The 25,465-nt window shown below is 24.0% G+C and overlaps 2 protein-coding genes and 1 long non-coding RNA gene across 6 annotated transcripts in view; 1 reads left to right on the forward strand and 2 right to left on the reverse strand.

Moving 5' to 3' along the window:
• The first annotated feature begins 1,116 nt into the window (after positions 1–1,116).
• Positions 1,117–25,465, forward strand: part of LOC126906773 (uncharacterized) — a 63,521-nt gene continuing 39,172 nt past the window's right edge. Inside the window, exon 1 of one of the 4 annotated variants that reach the window (XM_050687613.1) lies at positions 1,117–1,271. The gene's annotated coding sequence lies outside the window, so the exon portion shown is untranslated. Of the gene's footprint in view, positions 1,272–23,311; positions 23,438–25,465 lie in introns of those variants that run through there. The other 3 variants (XM_050687614.1, XM_050687610.1, XM_050687611.1) reach the window with 3 other exon arrangements.
• LOC126906776 (uncharacterized) lies at positions 9,939–11,531 on the reverse strand. The gene is made up of 3 exons (XR_007704339.1): positions 11,339–11,531; positions 11,064–11,254; positions 9,939–10,160 (listed from the first exon to the last, which is right to left on the reverse strand). It is a non-coding gene; the product is annotated as an uncharacterized LOC126906776 (long non-coding RNA).
• LOC126906775 (10 kDa heat shock protein, mitochondrial-like) lies at positions 18,635–25,321 on the reverse strand. Its single transcript, XM_050687617.1, has 3 exons — positions 25,025–25,321; positions 19,289–19,393; positions 18,635–19,189 (listed from the first exon to the last, which is right to left on the reverse strand). The coding sequence occupies exon 3, from the start codon at positions 19,142–19,144 to the stop codon at positions 18,836–18,838; it is 309 nt and encodes a 102-aa protein (XP_050543574.1). The 5' UTR covers positions 19,145–19,189; positions 19,289–19,393; positions 25,025–25,321; the 3' UTR covers positions 18,635–18,835.

The following is a 25,465-nucleotide window of genomic DNA, read 5'->3' on the forward strand; positions in this document are numbered from 1 at the left end:
TAATATATGTGCATAAAATTTAATTGCAATTCAATATTAAAAATGAATAGTCTTCGCGTAGGTAGATGTTAATTAGTAAATACGACAAAACATGAGCTATTACACAATTATTACAGTGTTAAAAATAAACTTCAGCAATTGAAAATTAATTAATGCACACTCGAAAGCAAAAAGAGTTATTATAAAACGTCAAAATTTATTGAAAAACCATATTCTTTTTAACATTATAAGTGTTTCGTTAGATGTATTTATTAAGTCTGATAAAATGAATACTATCTAACCTATCGATCATACGATTACCTTGAAATGGTGTCTTAATAGTTTATTTAGTTTTGACAAAAACTATACGGTAAAATTTTTATATAAACGTCATATGCCACAGTTTTCCATGACAGCGAATAAAAATTCTTTCTTTTTAAACAAACATTTTTTCCGAATTTTGAAAAGGACATTTAATATTTAACGAATATTTTTGTGTTAGTTAATATTAGAACAAAAACCTTTTAATAAAACTAATAATTTTCTTCTTCTGATATTTCAAAATTGTGCTTTTTACAATAATAATTTTTCATATTTCCACATTATTGTTTATTGTTTATATAAGTTATTAAATACATTATGATGCATAATTAAATAAGTCAAATTAATTCTGAGAATTAAACTTTCCCAAATCATTGTAGTTCGTTTCAGAATATTTAAACAAAAAGTTAAAAAAAATTTACATCAATTTTTAAAGACGGGACAATAACATGAATATTGATCTTCAAAAATCAATAACATACCTTGTGCCTATATGACCTGAAGTATTACTTAATATTAATTTATAATAACTTATTCAAATAACTAGTTGTGTCCAACCAGTGTTGCTTGAAAATTTTATAAGAAACTTTGAAGTATATATGTAATAAAACAATAAAATTGTTACCTTTTATTTTATTTTATTTTTTTTTTTTTTACATGGATAAAACTTATATTTTTCGAAAAATCAAATGGCATTAATGTGGAATAAGGGAAATATCTATCTAAAATTTATCGCGGGTATTCAGTGGTGGGGTGGAATAATTCCTATCCACCGCGTTTGGCACTACTAGACACGATAACGGCACAAAACACAGCGCTCGCCTTTGCATTACAGTGTGACACCACGCGCTGGTTGTTGAACGGCCGTTGTTCAGGTTTCGAGTGAATTTCGATAAATGTGACTTTTAATTTTCAATAATAACCATATCAATAGTAATAACAAAATAAAATTCGTCATGTTTTCGCAATAGGTAAGTCATTGAATATTAAAAATAACAATTAAATGTGGAATCATATTACATTACACGTATAGTCAAACAATTAACAAGTTCTATGTGAGTTTAGTTGTAACTATAATTGAACACGTAATATTTGTTTTGCTAATACAAAAACATAGTATAATACAACCGAGTAATCAAAATAAATGAAATTGTCTTATTTTTTGACCCACTATAGTAAAAACAATAAACTCTAACGTTCGATTTTTGATTACTCGTATAAACTCATTTTTTTACACTAACGATAAAAATAGTACTTTTAACCTAGAGGTACTTACTGTAACATTTTATGAGAGATTTAATGGGTTATCTATAATCAAAAATAAACTTCAATACCGATTTACCGCTCTGAAGAAAAAATTCAATTTTAAAATAAATAACATAAATTTTCAAAAGTCTATACAAAACATTATTTATATAAGCTACTCGTATTTTTAGTTCACAATGATCACATATAAATCTCACATAATATTCGTGTTTCCGTAGAATACAAAATTCAAAAGCGATATTTTTCAAGCGAATATACTCTAGTTAATATGATTATCTTAAATATATTAATATTTAGTCTTGTTTAAAAAAATAACCAGAAAAAAAGTTTATTCCTAGTTTGGTTTAAAATAAATTAATACGGTAATGACAATCACTTGTAAAATAATTAATTAATAAGATAAATAATAATTGTAATATAATATTTATAATGTTTACATAATTTTATACTCCGATATATTTCAAATAATTGATTTTAAGTAAAATCATTATTTTAAGGAAAATAATAATGTTTTAACAGCTATGATGGAATTAGGTAACCTAAAAGCTAATAATAACTTAACAAAGGAAAAAGTTTTAGTTCGTATATTTTTCTTTTTATGCTTCTGATTTCAACTAAACCTCAAATGGTAAATCCTGTAATGTTAATCATGCTAATTTATCTGAATATTTTCTTACTCTAACAGAAATTTTTCAAGAGCTACGAGAATTTAATAATGATCTTAAACCTGGACCAGAATTAATTCCAGCAATATTTTAAAAAATTGTCGGTATTCATTAGCATATCCGATTTTTATATTGTTTAATGGATCTTTAAACTCTGGCATTTTCTCTAAAATTTGGAAGGTTAGTTACATATCACTCGCATGCACACAGTTTAAATTATAATTTTTTAAATGGATTTCCTTATACATAAGGGATAGAATACAAATTATTAGAGTATATAATCCCCAGTTCTTTTTTTGTTATTTATTAATGATTTAAGTACAGTTTTTAAAAACAATTAATTTCTGTTATTTGGTGATGATTTTAAAAAATTTTATGTATGAAGTCTTCCGATGATTGCTTCAAATTGCAGAATAATGTCAATAAATTTATTAATTGGTGCTCTGAATCTGGGTTAACTGTTAATGCTATTAAATGCAGACAAATATCTTGTCATAAAAAAAATTTAAACTGTTATAAATATATTCTTAACAACATGGAACTTGAAGTTGTAAAAATAATTAAAGATTTGGGTGTAATACTTACGAAACGTATTACATTTAATGAACATATTACTTCTATTTGCATACAGGTTTTTCGGTTTTATCAAGCGGAATTGAAATGTTTAAAAACACTTTAGAATGCAACGGTTTAGAATTTGGTTCTGTGGTTCTGATTTGGTAATCAGCTGGGTCTAAATAAATAATTAGAAAAAATTCCACAATGTTTTATACGACTTATTGGTTATAAAATGAACATGAATAACCATTGTATTATTGATATTGAACAAAATTATAACATAGACTCCTTAAAAGCTAAACAAAAATAAAATTATATGTTTCCTATATTTAAATTTCTTAATTGTAGCATTGACTGCTCTTAAATGTAAAAAAAATTAATTTCAAAGTACCTAATGTTAATACTCGAAGTCGATTTTTGTTTTATTTAGAGCACTAATCTTGAAATTTTGTTCTTTCTCTCTGAGAATAGTATCACATTGTTGGATTTAAAGAGATTTTAAAAAATTTATATTAATGAAAATATGAAAATATTGAGCATACATTGTATATTTGGTGTTTAAATAATACCGTTAAAGTATAGATCAAAGTTCTTTAAATAAATAAACGACTAGACGCTACTAATGTTGAAATAGTAATAGTAACAACATTAGTCAAAAGAGACTTAAAAGACTAAAATGCTTCCCTAGTGTCAGTTAAGAACTACAACGATCACGTAGTTGGAAGAGCTATCAAATTCGCCGTAGTCACTATCTCTTAATTCTAAACCACTAAAGATTTATTAGCCGAACTGAATCAACCTAAATCAAAATGATTGCTCGTTAACTATAACAAGATAAATATTTGATTCTTATTTACTTATCCACTTTTAACTATTTTATGTACTTCGATATGATTTTATATTATAGTATCTAACAATGTATTCAAAAAGGGTTAATGATTTAAGTATTAAATACTTCAAATGTAGTACAATATTCATCAAATATGATTATTTTCACGTAATATTCGTTTTAGCTTCGATGCGAAGCTGAGAAGGTATTAATTTTACTATGATGTGTTTTTTATTTTGTGATTGTTACCACTTTTTCTCAGCTTTCACCGAACCGATTTCTTTCAACGATACATCAAAAGATCATAAATCGTATCTAGTCGAAGACATTACCCTCAAAAATTGAAATAATTTCTCTCATTTCCCGTAAATGGGCGAAACTTCCAAAAAAATTACAAATTTAAAAATCGCTAATTTTCGAAATTTTCGAAAATTTTTTTATTTAAAACTGCCATAACTTTTTCAAAAATGAACAAATCACTATAATTTTTTTTTTTATAGATGCTTAATGTCTTTACCTATCATGTGGTATATTTTTTTTATAAATTTAACTCTTTACCAGCCCACGGGGGAGGATTTAAAATGACAACATGTTTGTCAATTAAGAATTTCTGTACTACATCAACTTTGACAAAAGGTTAATTAGTAAAAGCCTTTACTAATAAATTGGTTAACCGGTTAGCCAATTTACACGAATGTACAATAATTATTAAGTTTTCACTGTTACTATAATAAAAATCATTACCAGTTGACTGAATATTTATTTAATAAAAACTAAAAGTTTCAATACTGCGCGAGTTTCGAAAGGTACAAATATAGAACATTTTTATAAACCCATATTAATGTCAATTCTATTATCAGTATAGACTCTACTGTAAAACACCTATAGTGAATTTTTCATCAGAGAACAACAAAAAATTTCCCCTTGTTTCAGATTTCTGATAATAAATTGACAAAGTAATAACTGTTTTGTATATATTATTGGAAAGCAGTTGCTTACCATTTATGTTAACCACTATGAAAAACTAAACATTTTATAATAAAAATAAAAAAACCTTAGACGCAGACCATATTAGCTTAGTGTAATATCACGTGAGTATTAATCTTATGTAAAATTTGTGAGATACATGGACTTCTGGCCATAAAAGCATATAAATAAAAAAAATTGGATTCACCAATAGTTGAGATTTTATGAAATGATCAGAACTAATGTGGGAAAGAACAAAATTTTAATAAATAAATTACAAATAGTCTATAAGTGAGATGTGCCGGTAATATGAATATAATAATCAAAAATTTAATAAGCCTTAACACATTCAAATAAATATATATAAATTGTTCATATTAACAGGTTATGAAAATAACCTGTTAAAAGCATCTATTGAAATATTTATTATTATTTTTCTAAGCTACAATTTAAAAATACAGCTATCAAATAAAATTTCTAAACAGAAATTCCGCCTAAAAGTTAAATTTATAATAATCTAATTAGTATTTTTGAATAGCTTGTTATATTCTTACATACAAAATACATAAAAATTATATTCACTTAGTTTTATAAAGATTAAAAGTACAAACGCTATATTGTAATTGTAATTACACTTGATTTCTCAAGAGAGTTTTCTAATTAACTAAAACAAAAAAATATCTCAGGTATTACATTTATTTTTGTTGGAACAATTTAATTTAAAAAGAATGTTTTTCACTTAGAGTTTAAAAAAATATCAACGCTAATTGATCCTCGTGGGAAACCAAAATACAGAGTGTTCAGCAAGTAAGGAAACAGGTCAATTGTTACAAACAATAAGAACAATAGAAACCTGTATCCTTACTTAATCAACACCTTATACATTTAATAAAGTCCAGTTCTAAATTAATATTTATTTTTATTAGATTGACTTTTTTGAATTACTATATTATACATCACATATCTGTTAGTATACTAACACAAGTTCATTTTATTATTTCATGATTTTAAACGTTATTATCAATAAGAACTTGCTTAAATCAGACCAAACATAAAATTAATGTTAAGATAAATGTACAATTAAAATATTAGTTAATCATTCTATGAATAGATATTTTATATACACAGTTAATGATTTTAACTTTGAATACAAAAAGAAATGTTAAGTAAATTACTCTGTGCTAGATGCCATTCATGTTAATTTTCAAAATTTGTATAAATTGATGCATTTTTAAAGTTTTTATGCATTTATAATATGGAAAGTAAATTATCTTATGAGTATAACACAGTTTAAATTCGAATATATTTATTTTTTTAAGAATTATAAAACAAATATCTATAAGTCATTTATATTTAATATCCCAATCTTTTTCTTAAAAATGTGTGACATTTATTTAGTTAAAAACTTATAAGCTTAGAACTGTTATTAATTGACATAAGATTGTAAAAGTATCATATTTTATTATATTACTTAGATTTTTACCTAGAATTTTTTCTATAATGTATACTAATAAACAAACAAAAATATAGTAACATTAAACTAACTTTATATATTAGTATCGTAATCTGACCGATTTTATTTATTTGTGTAATTAAATTTCTAATAAAATCTTTAAATTAAAAAAAAAACCGTATTACAGTGGGTTTGCAGCACTCAGTGGATGTGGTATAGTTGGGATAAGTATAGGTGATATCTGACAGTGATAAAAATCACTGTCATAAGAAACGCTTCGATGCAAATCTATAGTGTTTAATGTTTTGATGTTTTTTTTTAAGAAATTGATGGATTATTTCAAAAGCAATATTAGCTCCTATTTCCTTATTTATATCCTAATTACAAGTTTTATGATATATAAGTGTAATATATGAATAAATATTTAATAAATTTGTTCGTCTTCGACGGCCATTTCCGCATAAAAGATAGGTCGCCGGGACAATTTTCTTTTTTAACTTATAGCATTCAACATAAAAATAAAAAATAAAATAAAAACACATCATAGTAAATTGTATACCTTTTTAGTTTCGCATTGAAGCCAAAACAGTAGAAATCCAGTAAATATTTGTGTAATATATTTTTGGGATTTATACAAAATGTCATTAATCTGACGAATTTTCAAATTAATGATGTAAAAACCCTTTTATCTTATTAATTTTATATACGAGATAAACCTGTCACTTGTACGAGCGTTTTATTTGTTGTCAGTTTTATTTGCATTTATCGCTTCACAAGTGTAATGCATAGATCATTTGAACGTTACAAACGTTTTTCTTTTTCGTCATAATTTATTCTCCTTGGTAATAAATGGACTGAAGCCAAGTAATCTGTTAAAAAATTTTAAAGTAACATGACTATTTCACTTTTTATCGAACATTTATATTATTTAATATATAAAAAAATATTTCTTAATGGTTTTATATTTTTAGTATGCAAAATTATTAAACTACCTGTGTATAAAATTTCAATTTAAATAATGCGAATACTATATAAACATGTACCAAAAAAAAGTAATACGTCTTCTTTAGTTTATATTTTCATAATACTCCTATTAATAATTACGTATATCTATCATAATGCAGTCCTTTTAGGTGTCACGGTTTATTATTTATCACCCAAAATTACAAAACTGCTGTTTCATCTTGGTAAAAGTTATCGTCATAATGTAATCGCTAATACTATAAAAACCAAATATTTTCTCCTTTTTTACTTAACCGGAAAATATTCTTCTAATGTATACCAAATATTAGAGTCAACAATTCATATAAGCATTATTCAAATTATAGTCATTTCTCTCATAAATATTTCAAATATCTAGTTAATTTTCGCCAGGTTTAATTATAATTTGAATAGTTTAAATTCAGCTCCTGAATATTTAAATGTTCTAGACTAAGAAATGATGTAAAATGTATAATTGCTTTAAAATACTTTTAAAGATTCTTTGTCATCAAAAGATACAATTTGTACAATTTTATTGAAGTTAGAAATATTTATTAATAATCTGTTAAAAAAAAGCACCTGGTGTGTATTATATTCAAAATAAGATTACTCTAAATGTTAACATTTTATATCTTTACTTCTAATTTATAATAATAACTCAGAATAATAACTTCATAAATTAACATTTAACACAAAATAAAAATGTTGAAAGCTGTAATAAAATATATAGAAAAAGTAATGGCTGTTGCTTAAAATAACTATCAATATACAATTACATAAACTAAACACAAATATGTAAAAATTTGTTACATCATAAAAATAATGGAACATGAAATTAAATTAAACAATTAATATTTACAAAAAAATGATTTTACAGTTGTACTTTAAAGTTTTATCAAAGCCATACAATTTTTTTTTTAAATATGAATAATACGTTAATAAAAGGGTTACTATTATACATAACTGTGCACACGTTACCTTACAAATATTTTAGGTAACAAATATAAAACAAAAAGTTCAGTATCAGAGTACAAAATTATTACATGATTTTTATTATCTAATACTTCAAATAAATCAACTAATTTAGTTCACTAGGACTTTTCTAGTAAGTAATTTAAATATGAGTATAAAATCAATACAAAATTATATATAACATAGGTTAACTTAAATCGTATTTTTAATGTTCATTGTATTCCTATCTAGCCTATTTAGTTTACATTTATTCATTCTATAATATAAATTTAAATTTATCTCTACAACTTAATACTAGACGTATTTATAAGTTCTTGACTGCATAATATAGCATTGGGAAATTTTAGCTATATTGTAGTTAGAAATATATTATCTCTAGAGAATTGAGAAAACATTATTAATTTGTTAGATATTATTATTTGAAAGTGTTCATTCAATATATGGATAGTTTTTAATCATTGTTATTCAAAACTTTTTTGATTGAATAATGTTTTATTATGTAACCTTTACTTTTGAGACTTTCTAGAAATATGTTCAACAAATAATGAAGAACGATTTATTATGTTAGTAAACTACTTCCACGTAAATTACATATTATATTTCACCATTAATACTGCTATATTATTTATAAAAAAACATTAGTCCAAAAACTCTATCACATAAAAAATGTGTTCTCTGTTAATACAAAAAATTCATTTTTAAAGTTGTGATGTTTCTAGATACGAAATGTTAACTTAAGTAATTTATTGTCAGCTTAATGTACTCCATATAAGCCCTTTACAAAAATATATTTTTTATTTAACTATTACGGGAAAACTTAGTGTGTTTTTTTATTTTTTATGAAAACTATAGGTTTGAATATATAACTAAGACACATTACACTAAATAAAGAAAGACCTCGTGATTCCTAAGAAGAATAATGGGAAAAATAAATAAGTGTTGGGGGGAATACGATGAAGATATTTTACATAAAAACATATTTGTTTGGAAAAATATATAAGCATATATTTTTTTAACATACGTCTTAGAAGTTTTTGTTTTAAATCCCTTATGTACTATTTTAAAAATTACTCTTCCTCATTTCGTTTGGAATCATGTAAGCTTTAGTGAACATGCTAACAATGCTCATATACTGAAAGATTATTCAATCAAAAATACGATAATAATAAAATAATAAAAAAATGTCCAGGTATTTGACATATTACAAAAAAAAATTTTAATTATAATGCGCGGATATATAACGTATTTTATGAATGTCTATACACATGTTTTGCTAATAATGCAAATATACACAAGTAAAAATTACTTTTGTGTAAATTACCTTAATTAGTAAAATATGACATGTTATTGAAAACAAGATTAAATAAAGTTCCATGCATAGTTTGATTTTCAATTTTAGAATTTTTTCCATCTCATTTGTATAATAATATACAGAGTGAATAACTAATTATAACAAATAATTAAGATAAAAAAGTATTTATATGTATATAATTACAACAAAACTTTAAATTATAATTCATAAATTATTTTGTACATAATTAATTTTAAAAATAAGATCTTCAATTATTCCAACTTGATCTAGCAATCACAATTGAGAATATACTTCAATATAGTAAAAGCACTCAACAACAATATATTGGTATACTTTTTTTTACAATCATCTATTTCTATTGACAGTATTTTTCAATGAACTGTAAACAGGCACATGAATATTTGTTTGCGAATAAAATCATAATTAAAGGATCAAAAAACCATAATGATATATATTTTTTATTAATAGGTTTTTATTAAAATAACTTGCAATAAATATTACAAAATATTTAAGTTTTGCTTCGTAAGTTAAAAAATGGGTGTATAAATTTTTCTTTTCGACAAAATCAAAATAAATACATTTAAGAAAATTAATTAGATTTATAATTTTGATAGAAATAAAATTCACTACGTCGATAAAAAAATAATTCAATGAAAATTCTTAGCCGATTCTAAAATTTACTTATTTAAAACCTGATTTTTATCGAACAAAAATCATTGGTAAACCAATTTACACAGAATTTTTAAAATGTTTCGTTTGATCTAATTTCCTTAAATCCAAAAACTTTCTAGTTATTATTGAGGTAGACATTATACCCATGCACTCGACCTGTTGGTCCATTGTGAACACAAATACTTCCTATATAAGAAACTAATTTTAATATTCATACAAATAAATAAAATATAAAGCTTGTAAATTTTTGATATTTTATTTATTTTGCTTTATTATATACCATTTAAATCATTTAAAAATTATTTTTGAAAACTGTAGTTAGTATTTAATATATTAACTTATTAATTGCATTAATTGCATTAATAATAATTTTGTTCGGCTCAAAAAAAAAAAATAAAAAATAGATTATTTTAATAAATAATATCTTTAGTGAAAATCCCCTTCCTTCGAAAGAAATCAGCTTATTAAAATAGTAATATCTATAAAGTTGCCATGTTAACTCATTCTTTAGTTCATAAATTTGAATCCTACTTTTAACAATCCTTCTTCAATCGTATTACTTATTACTTGGCCAAAGTTTTTGAATGAGACATGAAACAGGTTTCGTCATAATTTCCAATAAATCTCATGAAGTGATCTAAACTTTTTTTATTTCTTTTGAATTATCTTATTTCCATCTCCCATGTTATTTCTAAATAATAATACTAAGCCAATACTTGACCAAAAACTGGCCAAGTGTTAAGCAAAATGAATAAAATAGAAGTGTTCCTTATGAAAATAGGATTGAAGTTTATAAACTTAAAAAGGAGCGAACACTATGTAAATATTAGTACTTTGATAGACAGACATTTTTAAGAGGGAAGTGTTGCAACTTTGTTCTTTTTCACGGTTAGGTTTTTGTTGAGGATATAACTTTGTTTTGCTAGCTAAGCCAATAAAATATATAATTTTCATGGACAACTAAAAAATGAGAACGAGCGATTGTCCACCCTGCCACTTTTAAATGACGTGTATTATGTAGTTAAATAACCGTACAATTTGGAAAAAATAACAATTTTCAGATTTTTCCCCTTAATTCCACTATAATACCTGTCATTGTGCCAAATTCCACATTTCTACCTACAGGAAAAGTGTCTTAACATTTTGATGATTGATAAAGTCATTCAGTCAGTCACAATAATAAAAACTATGAAAATTTCTCTTCATTTTGGAATGGCATAACATTCAGAACTAATTTTTTTATAGTCTTCAATACGTGTTTCAAATATTACATACCTATCCTAAGAGAAAACATACATACGGGAGTTACAAAACCAATGTAAATTGTTTTGTGTTAAAATATATTAGCATTGCTAGTACTTTACCTGGCTCTCTAATGTGCGCTCAGATTTAGCTATTATAAAAAAAAACCTTAAAGAGTTTGTTTAGACTTTCAAAATCTTTATAAAAATCATCAATATTTTATAAGTTATTCACAAATGCAAAACTTACTTATAATAATTTAGAAAAATAAAAAATATAGACGAAGGTACGGTAAATTATATTGATACAGCATAAATGGTATCCAAAAATAATAACATATAATTCTATTATATGGATAAAACCAATTTTTGTAAACTATTTTAACAAAAAAATTAACTTTCATTTAAAAATATAATTGTGAAAATTTAATGATGAAAAAAATTTGTTGATATTAAAATTTTTACTTAAACTAACTATTAAAAATATGATTAAATAAAAAAAGGGATATTTCTGTTACTTCTTAAAAGGAATAACTTTTTGAAAAAGATCACAACATTAATCTTACCATAGTACCAATATCTAAAGTCTACTTCATATATGTATAAAATTGAACATTTAAAAATAATTATTTTAAGTACAAAATATTTTATTCGATGGTATGGCTTTAATTTAAGGAACTCTTTTAAATTTAAATGATAATTTATTTAATAATATATTTTAGATTTACTTAAAAGCAGGTATAAAATTTGCTGTATAATGCAAAATTCCCAAATAGATGTCCGGTAATTGAATAATGTTGTCAACAAACCGTTACTATTACCATGTTAGAATATACTTATAGTTAATGGTTTCATAGATCTCTAGTACTTTAATGATATTGTATAAGCGCTTTTGGCACGAAAACTCCCTAAAGGAAATATTATTATAATATTAAGTTAATACTAATTATTCAACGTTTAACCTAATAGAATAAAGTTTTGCATGCTTTTATTGAACTATGTTTTTATTATGGTAGATTATATAAACAATTAATTTAATTAATTAATTTTAATATTAAGCTTTGTTTATTTTTGAATCTAATTTATTTTGACTTTTAATCATATTAACTAAGATTATTCACAATATTTATTCTTAACTTTTTTTAATATAAATTATAATATGATAATCAATATCATATTATATCAATAGCCCAAAGAAACATCGTGTATTATCAAACATAAAATGTTCTTAATATGCCTATGTTTAAATATACATTTTATAAAAATCTATGATACGTTAATTATATGTATAAACAAAAATGGCCAACGGAATCAATCATTATTGAATTTTTTTATTATAATATAATAAACTATTATACTATAATATATAGACTATTTTGTAGTCAATACCGATTTTTCTTTTGTTTACTTTTATTGTTAAAAATACTAAAAATACATGTATTAACAAATAACCTATAGACCCTATAACAGTTTTTGAATTTTTATTAATTTCATACATGACTTGTACTGTAAATAACAACAACGAGAAAAATATTATTGTTGTTCAATAAATGAATTACTCATTATATCATATAAATATACTATTAATGCAACAAATGTTCCTAAAAAAGCATTTTACAAATTTTTCAAAATGCTTAATATAATATTTGGGGATTTTTGAACGAATTAAATAGAATATGATGATAGACAAGAAATGGCTTAATGTTTGGAAAAGTTCAATGGGGTCTGGTTTTTATTTTTTTGATAGTTTCGGTTTCGGGTTTACAATCTATTGATAATTCGGTTAATAACGGTTTTTGAATGTATTTTGAAGTAATAAAATTGTGTTTTTAGTGAAATGGAATTCCCAAACGAGTTATACAATCAAATGTTATTAATTGAACGCTATGGTGTCATAACAATATTTATTGATCTTTTTAAATTCAATGCGAAACTGAAAAATTATTTTATTTACCATAATGTTCGTCTTTTTTTGTGACTATCCATAAAAATTCTCACTGGATCAATTTCGCTGATCAATATGTTATTTTTAACCCAACTTTGATTTAGTTTAAGATGCCACTTTAATATGGTGCGTGATGTGGCGCAGTGATCATTCAGCCGCCGCTTTAGGCTGGTGTTTAACTGCGCTGTTTGCTGTTAGTTCCCTGATAGGTAACCTACGAGAGCTTTAACAGTGACACACACACCTTGTATGCCATCTTAATTCATTGATGTCTGTGACTTATAAGATTTCATCAAAAATATGAAATGTAAAAAAAAGACATGTATTTTATTCGTGTATTTCAATGACTACTTTAAAATTTGAGAATTTTTATGGATTTATTTTAAATATATTTAAATGGTATATTTGATAAAAAATAGTTCAAATGATATTTTTTATGGTAAATAATCATCTAGTAAACGAAAAGGAGCATTTAAAAAGTATTTGCTCTTTGAGTAATTTATTGTAATGTTTATTAAATTATTATTACTATAAATTAAATTTATTTTTAAAAAATCGGAAAATATAAAATAATAGATAGTATATAAAACATATGTATTATACTTTTTTACATAATACAATTTAATTTTGTATTAGCTTAGTACAAAGTTATTCGAGTATAAGGTTTTATTACTATGCATTTAAATAATTTTATTGTGATTATCATTGTGATTTTTCTATTTTTACTAGATAACTTTGTTTTTTTGGTTAGCATAGAAAAAATTATTCAACTTAGTAATATCGTTAGACAATTTTCTATAATGGATTTCAATGGCATTGTATTTTTAAAAGATAAAGAACAATATTATTTTGAGAGTCTTTTTGATAACGATGAATACAAAAAGTATATTATCGAATATAGAAACGTTAATGAAGAAAGAGTAGAAACATCCAATGAGTATGCATTAATGGAATATTTTAAGGTGACTTCTATTAATTACGAAGAAAAATTACAACTGATCTCTGGTATGCTAATGTGTAAATACCTTGAACAAATCAGAACAATCAATCGTCTCTTACTATATTTGTTCGATGAATATGTTAATCATCTATATGGTGAAAATAATAATGGAAATTATAATAAAATACTTTACTTATTAATTAACAAAAATGAGTATTTTATTTTTTTTTTAAGGCATTTAGCTGAAAATAATATATCCTTATCAAACCAAATCGGAATGGATATAAGTCCTTTGTTGTGTTTAATACAAAATGTGATTGAACATCATCTTTATATAGAATATTTACAGATGTATCGGGATTCTATAGAACTTTTGTTTAGTCATAAGCTTCAGTCTTCAAAAAAGAAATGCAAATTTTTAAAAAAGATGCCCAATGATAACGATTATAAAAAAGAATTTAAAGAACTAACTCAACAATATTCTACGACCTATGCTGATTTTTTGAGTGAAAAAATAGATTTAATTATAAATAATAGTTTTAAATATAATTTTTATTTTAAAAAAATGTTAAATAAGGACGATGAAACAAAACTCTCCTTATAAAAAAATATAACAATTAATTTAAAATTATAATTCTATTACGTAAACTAAAATATTATTCGGTTGCTTTATTTGTTTACGCTCAATTTATTTTATGTTATTGAATATTTTTTCGAATATTTAAATTATATAAATAATAGCTTATAATTATATTTCGTTTTATATTTACTTTATGATATCATTAAATTTTATTATACACGATGATTTTTTTATTTTTATCGACCAGACATTTTCTTAATTAAATCATATTTTATTTTATGTACTTTTTAAATGTGTGATTTAATTTTAAAAAATAATATTGACACCCTTATAAGGTATAAAAGATGAATTTAAAAAGTAATTAATAACTGGTAAATGAAATAATATATAACATTAAGAAACAACAAAAATTATTTTCTTTACATAATTATTGTTTTATGGGAAATAGAGTCGCTAAACTTGCTAAAAATGCTTGATGTCTTTACCTATCATGTGGTATATTTTTTTTATAAATTAAACTCTTTACCAGCCCACAGGGAGGGATTTAAAATGACAACTTTTTCACAAAAAATTAACTTTTTCAACTGAACTTTTGAAAGTGTTCCGGAAATACTGACACTTTTATATATATCTTAAATTAAAGGTAATGTAATGTACTTTATTATGAAAAAAAAAATTGTCCCAACACTTTATCTTCTGCATGCAAACCGCTGCCGTATTTTAAAAATTGGTATTTTTGTGTTCAAATTTTTGAAATTTAATTTAAAATTTTCAACTTTAAAATGCTATAACTTTTCAAAAAGTGTATGTATCAGCACAAATTTTTTTACTAAATACACTATAAGTACATCTTTCATTTGACATACTTTTTATTAAAGTTAGACAATTTTCCCTTATATAGGGGGCGTTTAAAACTTGAAACATTGTAAAAAAAATAGAACTTTTTCAACTTAACATTTGAAGTTGTTCCGGAAATATTCACAGAGTTATTTAATCTTAAATTAAAACTTATGCTATATACTTCACTATGAAAAAAAAAAAATTCGAAATATACATTTTCTTCTTGGTAAATATGGTTACTGTATTCAAAAATATGCTATTTTTGTGTTAAAATTCTGGATTTTGTATTTTATTTTATTTTAAAATATCTTGCAGGAGGAATACACTAACTTTCATGAATATTATATAATTTAATTGACATAGAATAAAGTTCATAAGACATAAAAAATTAAACTTATGAACTTTTTTTAGTTTTTTAAAGTCGAAAATGTAGTTTTTAAATTTGATTTAGCTTAAATAGCTAATTTTATCAAATTAAGATAACAACAATCAGTTGCCAAATCGGTAACACTTTTGTCTTTCACAGTTAAGGGTACGAGGTTCGAATCCGCCTGTGTGATTTAATATTTTGCGTTTTTTTTGAGTTAGAAAAAAATTTTCAAATCATTTGATTTTTATCTCATTTAGATTCAATAACTTCAATAAATATCAAATATAAATATAATTTTAAAGTATTTATTGACGAATTAGATTTGATATGATAAAAGTATTGAACTACAAAAGTAAATAATTTTACTTGGTAATTTATTAATTTTTTAACTCTATTTGTGTGTGCTACTACCAGTATAATATTCCAAATTTTTTTGTAACATGTTGCTATATAAATCATAAATTAAAAAAAAAAAATGATTTTTAGTTTCACTTGAATTTAACGATGGATTTTTACAATTATAATCAAATTTTATAATATGCACAATTGAGTAAATCTTTTTAACTTTTTTTTTATTGGTTCTTTTAGTTAAAGTAAATCATTAAAATTAATTAAGTTCTGAATATTTCCATTGTAGAATCTTTTTAAATGCCAAAAGTTAATTAAAAATTATAACTATGGTTTTTATTTAAGTGATTTATTAAAATAAAAAAATGTATTAAAAGATAAAAATGTAAAAAAAAATCGAAATTTTCTGATAAATTTAATGCTTATGTAATTATCCACCAATTCCTTAGAATTAAACATTATCTACAGATTTGCATCGAAGCGTTTCTTATGATAGTGATTTTAATCACTGTCAGATTAAATCTATACTGGACCCAACTATGCCACGTCTCCACTTTGCTGAGTTTTTTTTATTTAAATGTAGCACAATACATTTCAAAGAGCGATTTCCAATCACTGTTAAAAAACGTATTTATATTATTTTTTTTAATTTTATCAAAAATAATAAAATATTACACATAAAATTTAAACACATAAAAATGGTAAATCTATTAAGTTCTGCGTAAGAAATGATCCAAATATTTCAACACGACTATATATGTTTAATATAGACATTAATTTTACACACAAGTAGTGCAATTTTAACATTAAGTATCAAAATTTCGTACACAAACATTTCTATCAACATTTTCTCTTGCATTGTATGCATTAAATATTATTATATGAAAATTTTAACATATTTTTTTTAAATATATATAAACTCAAGAAGACTCCTATTAATGCGAAATATTTCTATTTAAAATGAATATAATTTTAGTGATTAATATTAAGTTTTAATCACGATTTATATTGATTTAATAAAAAAATGTTGAATATTATTCCTTGATATATTTTTTTGACATTCACATGAAATACTTTTTAATTTTTAATACTAAAACTAAAAATAGTAATGTAATTGTTGGTAATAAAGGAAATTTTGCTCTCGTATTATTCTAATGAACATTTTGTTTAAGATGTATTTAAATAAATTTAAGTAAATTTTTGATATTTTCCAATTTCTAACTTAGTTACACTTTTTAAAAAACTCCGAATTTCCTCATATATATATATATATATATGAAGTTTTAAATATACACAATGTATGAGAAAATACGGATAAATAATGATAAAAATGTTATATTTATGTATGACTATTCGATACTTTATGTCAAAATTATACTATTTGTGGGTAAAATAACGTGTATATTAAATACATCATATTAATGTATGGAATAAGTTATTTTGTTAAAAATGATAACTTAAGTTAGAGTAGTAGCTAAAGTTACTTTTATATTATAGTTAAAATATAAATATAATAACTTGTTTCTTTAAGTGTACACAATAATATTATTAGACTAATAATATTAGTCCACTGGCAGCATAAGGTTTTGCGGAGTCGAGGCAAATCATAATTGCGACGACCCTGTGCCAAATGAAGGGGTTGAAGTAGAATAGATTCCCTAATAGCTATGTACGAATCCTGGGACACGTGCTTCACTTGCATGAATTTTTTTGCATGATATATGCTATGCAATAATAATTTGAATATTTTAGTCCAATGTATTATATTTTGTAAAAACTATCTATTGTAATTTTATTGTAAAAATCTGTGTATTATTTTTTTTTTTAATGATCTTCTTCTCTTCTTTCTGGCCTTAATCCCAACTACTTTGGGTACTTTATAATGATATTCAATGAATTCATTATTAAGTCAATTACAAGAAAGTTTAAAGTTGTATAACTTGTTTCAGTTAAACGAGCTGAATATTCTTCATAAAATAAGTAGTAACGATACTTCTTTAGTTTTTTTCACACATCATATCTGCGCAATAATATCATTTAATACATCAAGCAATCGATAAAATGTTTTATTAGTTTAGTAACTCATTAATTTAATCGTTTAAGCAGAATAATATATACATAGTACATATTTTGTGTCAAGTGACCACTTATTTTGTTTAAGATATGAATTTAATACATTGATATCTTCCTTATTTCCGTATTTCTCCATTACCAATAAAAGAAAATTTAAAAAGGCTAAAATGTTAAAGAAGTTCATGATTTTTATAAATTAACAATACTTTTAAATGGTAAATGATTAAAATATAATGAGAGGATTTATTAAAATAAGAAAACAAGTTCTATTACGTAGTTAATTTTTTTTTTTTTTTTGAAAACTAATAAATCAATTTTAAACATACATAAAAAATCTTATATTAACATTATAAGCAACTCATTGAAATTAACATTTTTATTAAAACAAGTTGGAAAAGAAATAATAATAAGTAATATAGTTATTATTGGAGCTGATATAGTTGGCACTTTCACAAGAGAAAAATATTCAAATGTTTATAATAATTATTATATATTAAATTAATCAGTCATAATTTGGAATTTCTTTATTTTTCGATTTTAGCAAGCAAATCTGATTCTTTGAAGATAGTATAAGAATCATCTTCCTCTAATTGAAGTTTAGTTCCACCATATTCAGGCAACAATACTCTATCACCTACTTTTATATCCATTGGTACATACCTCCCTTTCTGATTTCGTCCTCCCGGGCCTACTGCAACAACAGCTCCTTCCAAAACCTTTTTAGCAGAATTTTCAGGCAAAATTATACCTCCTTTAGTTTGTTTCAAAGCTTCAACTCTTTTCACCAATTCTCTATCAAATAAAGGTCGAAATTTGTTTGCAATAGATGCCATCTCAAAAGAATAAAAGTTCTTTTAATTTCTCGAGAAGTATTGTAACTAGAAAGAAAAAGAATAATATATAACTAGAAAGAAAAAATAATTTAACTATCATTTGGTCAATTTATTCTTAAATCTAAATTAAAAAGCCAATAATACATGTAATAAGCACTGAAATATCTTCTTTTTCTTCCTCGCCTTAATTCCAACTACTTGGGGTCGTCACCCTTATCGTAAACTTCCACTTGACACGATCAATGTGCACTGAAAAATAACTTTAGTAAAATCAACATATTTATCATTAATATACAGCCGACAACTAATTTTTGTTAGTACAATAAAAAATTTATGAAGCAAACAAATATTTTGTTCGAGTTACAAAACTATGATTGATTTGACGAAAAAAAATTGTCGACTATTTTTTTTTTAGTGTAAATTTGTGTGCTAAGATACATTTCATAACAATGATATTTGATTTGCATCCATTGATTCACTGGCATTTTTTCATAGCTTTGTACTTAAAAATTTGTTCTGCTATCGATTTATCTTTGTCTTTTTTACTTTCAACTAATCAACATATTTACTTAAAATTATTGAATGTTTTTTTTGCATCAAACTTCCAATAACTTAAAATCATTAAAGCTCATTAATATCATGAATACATAATATTACAAAGAAAAAGCAAGAAAAAAATTTGATACTGTATTAATTAATTTTTGTAGTAAAAACGACTGCATTAGAAAACATTTCTATCATCTCCACTATGTATATCATGTAGATTGGCGAATCACTATCACACATCATTCTGCTAATATATCGAGCACAACTTCAAGGTGTAAGTTTGTTGACATTTTTAAAAGAAAAATTATCTAGACAGTGTCTAAGTGAATCAATGTAATTTAAAATTGATAAAAACAGACTATACATATATGCAGAATATGACGTGTTCTTAAACAACAAGAACGTCCAAAGTTAAGAATGATAATAATTTCATAAAGTGCTAAATATACTGTACTCGAAATATGATTAAGTATTGTATTAAATTCTAATACTAATGTTAATGTAGACTGTTATTTTAAATTAGACATTGTATATTTTTGTTGTTGTATTTTGTTTCTACACGCAACAACACGATAGATTACGTTGCAAAAATCAATATCTACAAAACCGTCTAAATAGCCTTATATTTCAAAAATGTTTTCCAATATTGTGAAAAAAAAACATTGAAGTTTTAATTGAATTTTCATTCAATGATGACATTTCCTGTATTTTATTTAACTTACTCTCAAACAACTTTCGCATATTGGAAATTAATTTTTGAGTAAAATTCATTTTTTATACACGAATATTGCTTAACTCACGATAGTACAAACTAAGCTGCATTTTGTATCAAATATATTGTAATTTAACGTTGACACTATAAAACGACCGAATATCATAACATTTTAAGTTGAAATTTAAATTACACTATATCAGGCAGCGTATATATATATATATATATAAATTTACCCCGAAGTCTGATTGAATTTAATATAAGGCTGAAGATTTAATAGGCATAACTTGTTAGACAAACGTAGGAAATAAACTATAACACCATTAAAAGACTGTTGGTAGTTAAATTTCGCACCCCCGAAGTAAAAAAATTCGTCATTGATTATTATACAGCAAAAAGAAATTATGTGTAACACAGAGTTTAGTAATGATTTTTAAATTAAATTCAATGTCGTCTTAAATTTTTTCCAAACTAACATCACTAATTCATTTATTTTCTTCCTACTTTACAACTGTTTTAATAAATATATTAGTTTATCCAATCAATAATTTTAACAATATTGTTAAAATTATATGACATTGCTATTTATCATTGTTATCTAATTTTTGAAATGTATTAACGTCGGAAAATTTAGACACATCTATGTTTATTTTAAAATTGATTTGACGTGTAGTTTAATCAATCTACGAATGGGTATCATTTAATTTTATGAAAACTGAAATTTAACGACCGTTTTATAATGTTTTTATGATGTTCATAGAAACAAAAAATAATATATAAATATTACGAGGTTAATGTCATGCAACTTAGAATAGGCCTGTAGTAAACTAAATGTATGAAAAGCTGTCCAACAAAAAGTAATATCGTTATTCAATTTTATATTTCTTTAACGGTATGAACACCGGTATTATTAAAAAAACAATGTTGGTTGTTGTATAATTACAAAAATACAAAAAATTTCATTAAAATGTTTATATCAATGATTTTATTGTTAAATATATATTTCAGTGTAATGCATTACATGAATTCATTTATTCATCATGTTCATTGATTTCATTAAACTGACGTTTAAGATAAAAACAATAATTTATAATGCGAATCTTGAGAAAATTATTTAAGAAATTTTGAATTGTCATTTTTTCATTAAATAAAATATGATCAAAGCATATAGTCTTAATTGTATCATTTATAAATTGCTTTTGCTAAATATTATAAATTTCAGATTTTAGTTATTCTGGAGAAATTTCATGACACTATTTTTATTAACTGTATAATATGTGCCTATTTATCTTATACCTGTTAGAAAACATTTTTTATAGGGTTAATTTTCTTCACTTGAATTGTTAAGAATCTAAATCTTTTTAAATTAAAAATAAAACTAACACGTTATGGAAGACCTATCTTATTAAAACAATTAACTTTTTAGTAAAATTATGATTTACCTTAGGAGTATTATATATACAAGTTAGTATTTACCAAACTTTATTGATCGCGAAAGTTTGCTATAAAAATATAATATTTTTATCTTCAGAGATAATTTTTAGTTCCAATGATCCCTAGATAAAACTTGGATGTATAATCTTAATAGTCAAAAACTTATGTCGTATGAGCCATTGAAAAATAGCCGCTGGTGGTAAAAAGTAGTAAACATCATATTGTGTCACACATTTCAAACAGTCACGTCTCTGAAAATCACGTACTCTCGAAGTGTCTCGTGAGACATAATTTGCTCTCTAGTGCATTAACTTTTAAACCATTTGTAAAATAAAATATATCCAATACAAAATTATGTATAAAACAATAAAAACATAGTACCGAGTTCGCGTTTCGTGAAATATTAAACATTATTGTAAAAATAATTATTATTTTATGTATAGCTAAATATATATTTATTTATATTAATAACTCTAAGTAATAATAATAATAATCGGTAACTTATCTATCTCGTAGAGAAAAAACATGTATTTGATTTTATTTAACATAAAATTAATGTACCCTCGTAAACTAAAAACTTTGTACACAATTTTAATCGAAGTAGATTAAAATTGAAATGTAGGCCTAGACAAATAAATCAACATATGCAATCTACAAATAGATTACATATTTGTGTCTAAAATAAAATTACTGTTAACTAAAGTTGACCATAGTTAATCTCACTGTGCAATCGTAAAAAATCTATTCACGTTCAAACATATCTATACCACACATTTCACCTGATAAATCTACCGTTAATAATGTATACCATAAATGTAAAAAAGTATTTATCGTTATTTCATTTTTACATACCAGCACAGCAATTTTATTTGCTTTAGCTTATCAGCGAATCTAAAAGATACAATTGTGATTTATTTTATGCATATGTTCTATTGTTCAATTAATGTCTCATATCCTCATTGTTATATATAATATTAATTCTCATAAAACTTTTACTATAGCAAAATTTTGTAAATAAACAGTTATGCGCGAAAACATTTAAAATACATTTAATACAATTTTTATTTGATAATTGTTCATTTTAAATTAAAAATGAACTTTGCTCATGCAATATTACATTTGTATAAACGTTATATTAAAACAATATAATCTATTTCATCTAAAGTGTGTACCTGACGTATTTCTAAAACTTTATAACAAAAACCAACTTATCGTATAATTTTTTTATAGTCGTTCTTCAGCTGTCTAGAAAAGTGCCATTAAATATTTGTTATGGAACTTCCTCTTACGTAATTTGATTACCTAAATTACCTGATATTAAGTCCCAAGTTCTAAAATCAAAATTATCTTCATAAATACTAAGGCAAGATATTATTTTTATTTTTTATGTGTATTCTTTTAAAGAATTCTCAAAATTCACTTGATTTATAGATTGTATAGAACAACACGTTTTTGGAGATTAACGTCATAAATCATACCGAAATTGGATATTTATCAAATCATTTAATACAAATTTGTTATGCATCATTAAGATACGTCGGTTGCATACGAGATTGAATTCACAAAAGTTATTCAAGCAACCGGTGTGAACAAAGTGACAGGTAAAGTTTAACAGTAGGGACTTGATTAATGAACGACATAGCACTACCAGGTAGGACACCACCACGCCCTTTATATGCTCACATAACAGTGACCTCTCTTACTTTGCAATGTCGGTCAATTTCGTTTTAAGTCTCTTTGGTACTCCTGTTGTTATAATAACACATATGTTTATCTCAAAANAAGTTTCTTTGGTACTCCTGTTGTTATAATAACACATATGTTTATCTCAAAAAAGTGTTTTATACATAAATTAACCGCAGCAAAAACAATACTGACAGTTTATTAAAATACCAAAGTACATACAAATGAAAGCAACGCAAACAATTATTATCTCAATGGACAAATGTATAATGCGAAGTGAATTAATTGTTTAGCATAATTGCATTTCCTGAAATATATTTCTCACCTTTTTACTAATAACTTTAAAACAATTTTCACACTTGTTTTATACATATTCAAATGTAAAAAAATTGATTCGCAAAATAAACCATAACGACTAATTTTTTTAACAAGATTTTCATAAAATGTGTTTATAAGTAGAATATTTTAATTTTATAAAGGCATTTATCTTTTTTTTTTTATCGTTTCTACTAAGGTGTCAAGAATTTTAAAAAGTCAACAATACATTTTTTTACACGGTAAGTGTTAGTTGTTTGTAAAAGGAAGAAGGGTTCTTTTATAAGTTTCTAATAAAAAAATAAACTTTGATTTTATTATAAACACAAAAACAATATTCTTTATTTTTGTTAGTAAACCTTTCCGACTTATTTATATTACAAAACAACGAGAGAAGAGAAAATCTAATCGGTTATTTTCTGCTATTAAATTCTAATTTTCTCGCCATAAAAGTAAAGGGCCAATTTGCATACAGAACGGAAAGTTTTCAAAACTCATTGAACCCAAACATAGTGGTTTCTCCTAAATGAAGTATTTCATTTAGGTTGCCTATCACGTGATAAGCATAATCAATTAAATTGATTTAATGCAAGAGATGATATATTAATTAAAATTGTATAAATGAGTTTTAAGGAAATCTTTTGATTAAATAAACAATTCTTTTATTATTCTGAAAATCTATAGTTATAAAAATAAAATGGAGCGAGGTCTACCATTAAACAAAAGGGTTCATAAGTCATTTTGTAAATTTACCACATTTTTTTTATAATTAAAAACTTTTAAGACCCAATTTTTAAAAAGTTCATTTCATAAATTTTAACTGATCCATATAAATAAGTAAATAAGCAATAAGTTTTCTATTGTATACCTATTGTGTTAAATAATAAATAATAACCAAATAACATATATTAAGAATTTTTCACTTGTGGTTAATATTTAAAATATAAATTTTAACTAAATAAAATTTAACTCAAAAAGCCACAAAAATTTCTTAAAAATCGCGAATTTGTATTTCGGGAACAATGTTATCATCATTAACGCTAAACACACTAATCCTTTTTAATAATTTTTGTGGGTTTTTAAGTTAAATATTTTTTTTACATATAAAATTAAAACTAATCTATAAAACAGGGACATTAACGACATTTATCGTTAATGAAACAACAGCGCAAAGACAAATAATTAAATACCCATCATTTACTGTAGTCTTGATAAATTGCACAGATGAATTGACCTTAAATGGATTTCCTTGTGTTCAAATGGTGAGGACAGCCATTAACATCAGCTTTATATCACTATGTATAAGGTTGCAGGCGAATCGCATGACGATCTTACTATATCCGTACAACGGTACGCGCAAATCGCTAGGACGATGTACTGTATTAAAAAACTACTGTGCTCTAAAAGGCAACATAGAACACTTTGGGCTAAAATGATAGCAACAAGATGTACACAAAGACACAAATGATCTGTTAGACAGTATCGTACAGTGGTCGCGTACGAAGTAGTTATGTTTCATTTGTAGTGAACGAGGTGCTCGTCTTCCACTTTCTAGTATTATCAAATTAATACAATGATTGCTCAATTTTAACTACGTATCAACAAAATATTTTAAAACACAAAGTGTATTT

The sequence above is a fragment of the Daktulosphaira vitifoliae genome, unplaced genomic scaffold (assembly GCF_025091365.1).
Source record: "Daktulosphaira vitifoliae isolate Bord-2020 unplaced genomic scaffold, ASM2509136v1 Scaffold_5, whole genome shotgun sequence".
Classification (NCBI taxonomy): domain Eukaryota; kingdom Metazoa; phylum Arthropoda; class Insecta; order Hemiptera; family Phylloxeridae; genus Daktulosphaira; species Daktulosphaira vitifoliae.

Coding starts and splice junctions, on each gene's coding strand:
- LOC126906775 (XM_050687617.1), bottom strand. CDS start 19,144: ATGGCATCTATTGCAAACAAATTTCGACCTTTATTTGATAGAGAATTG.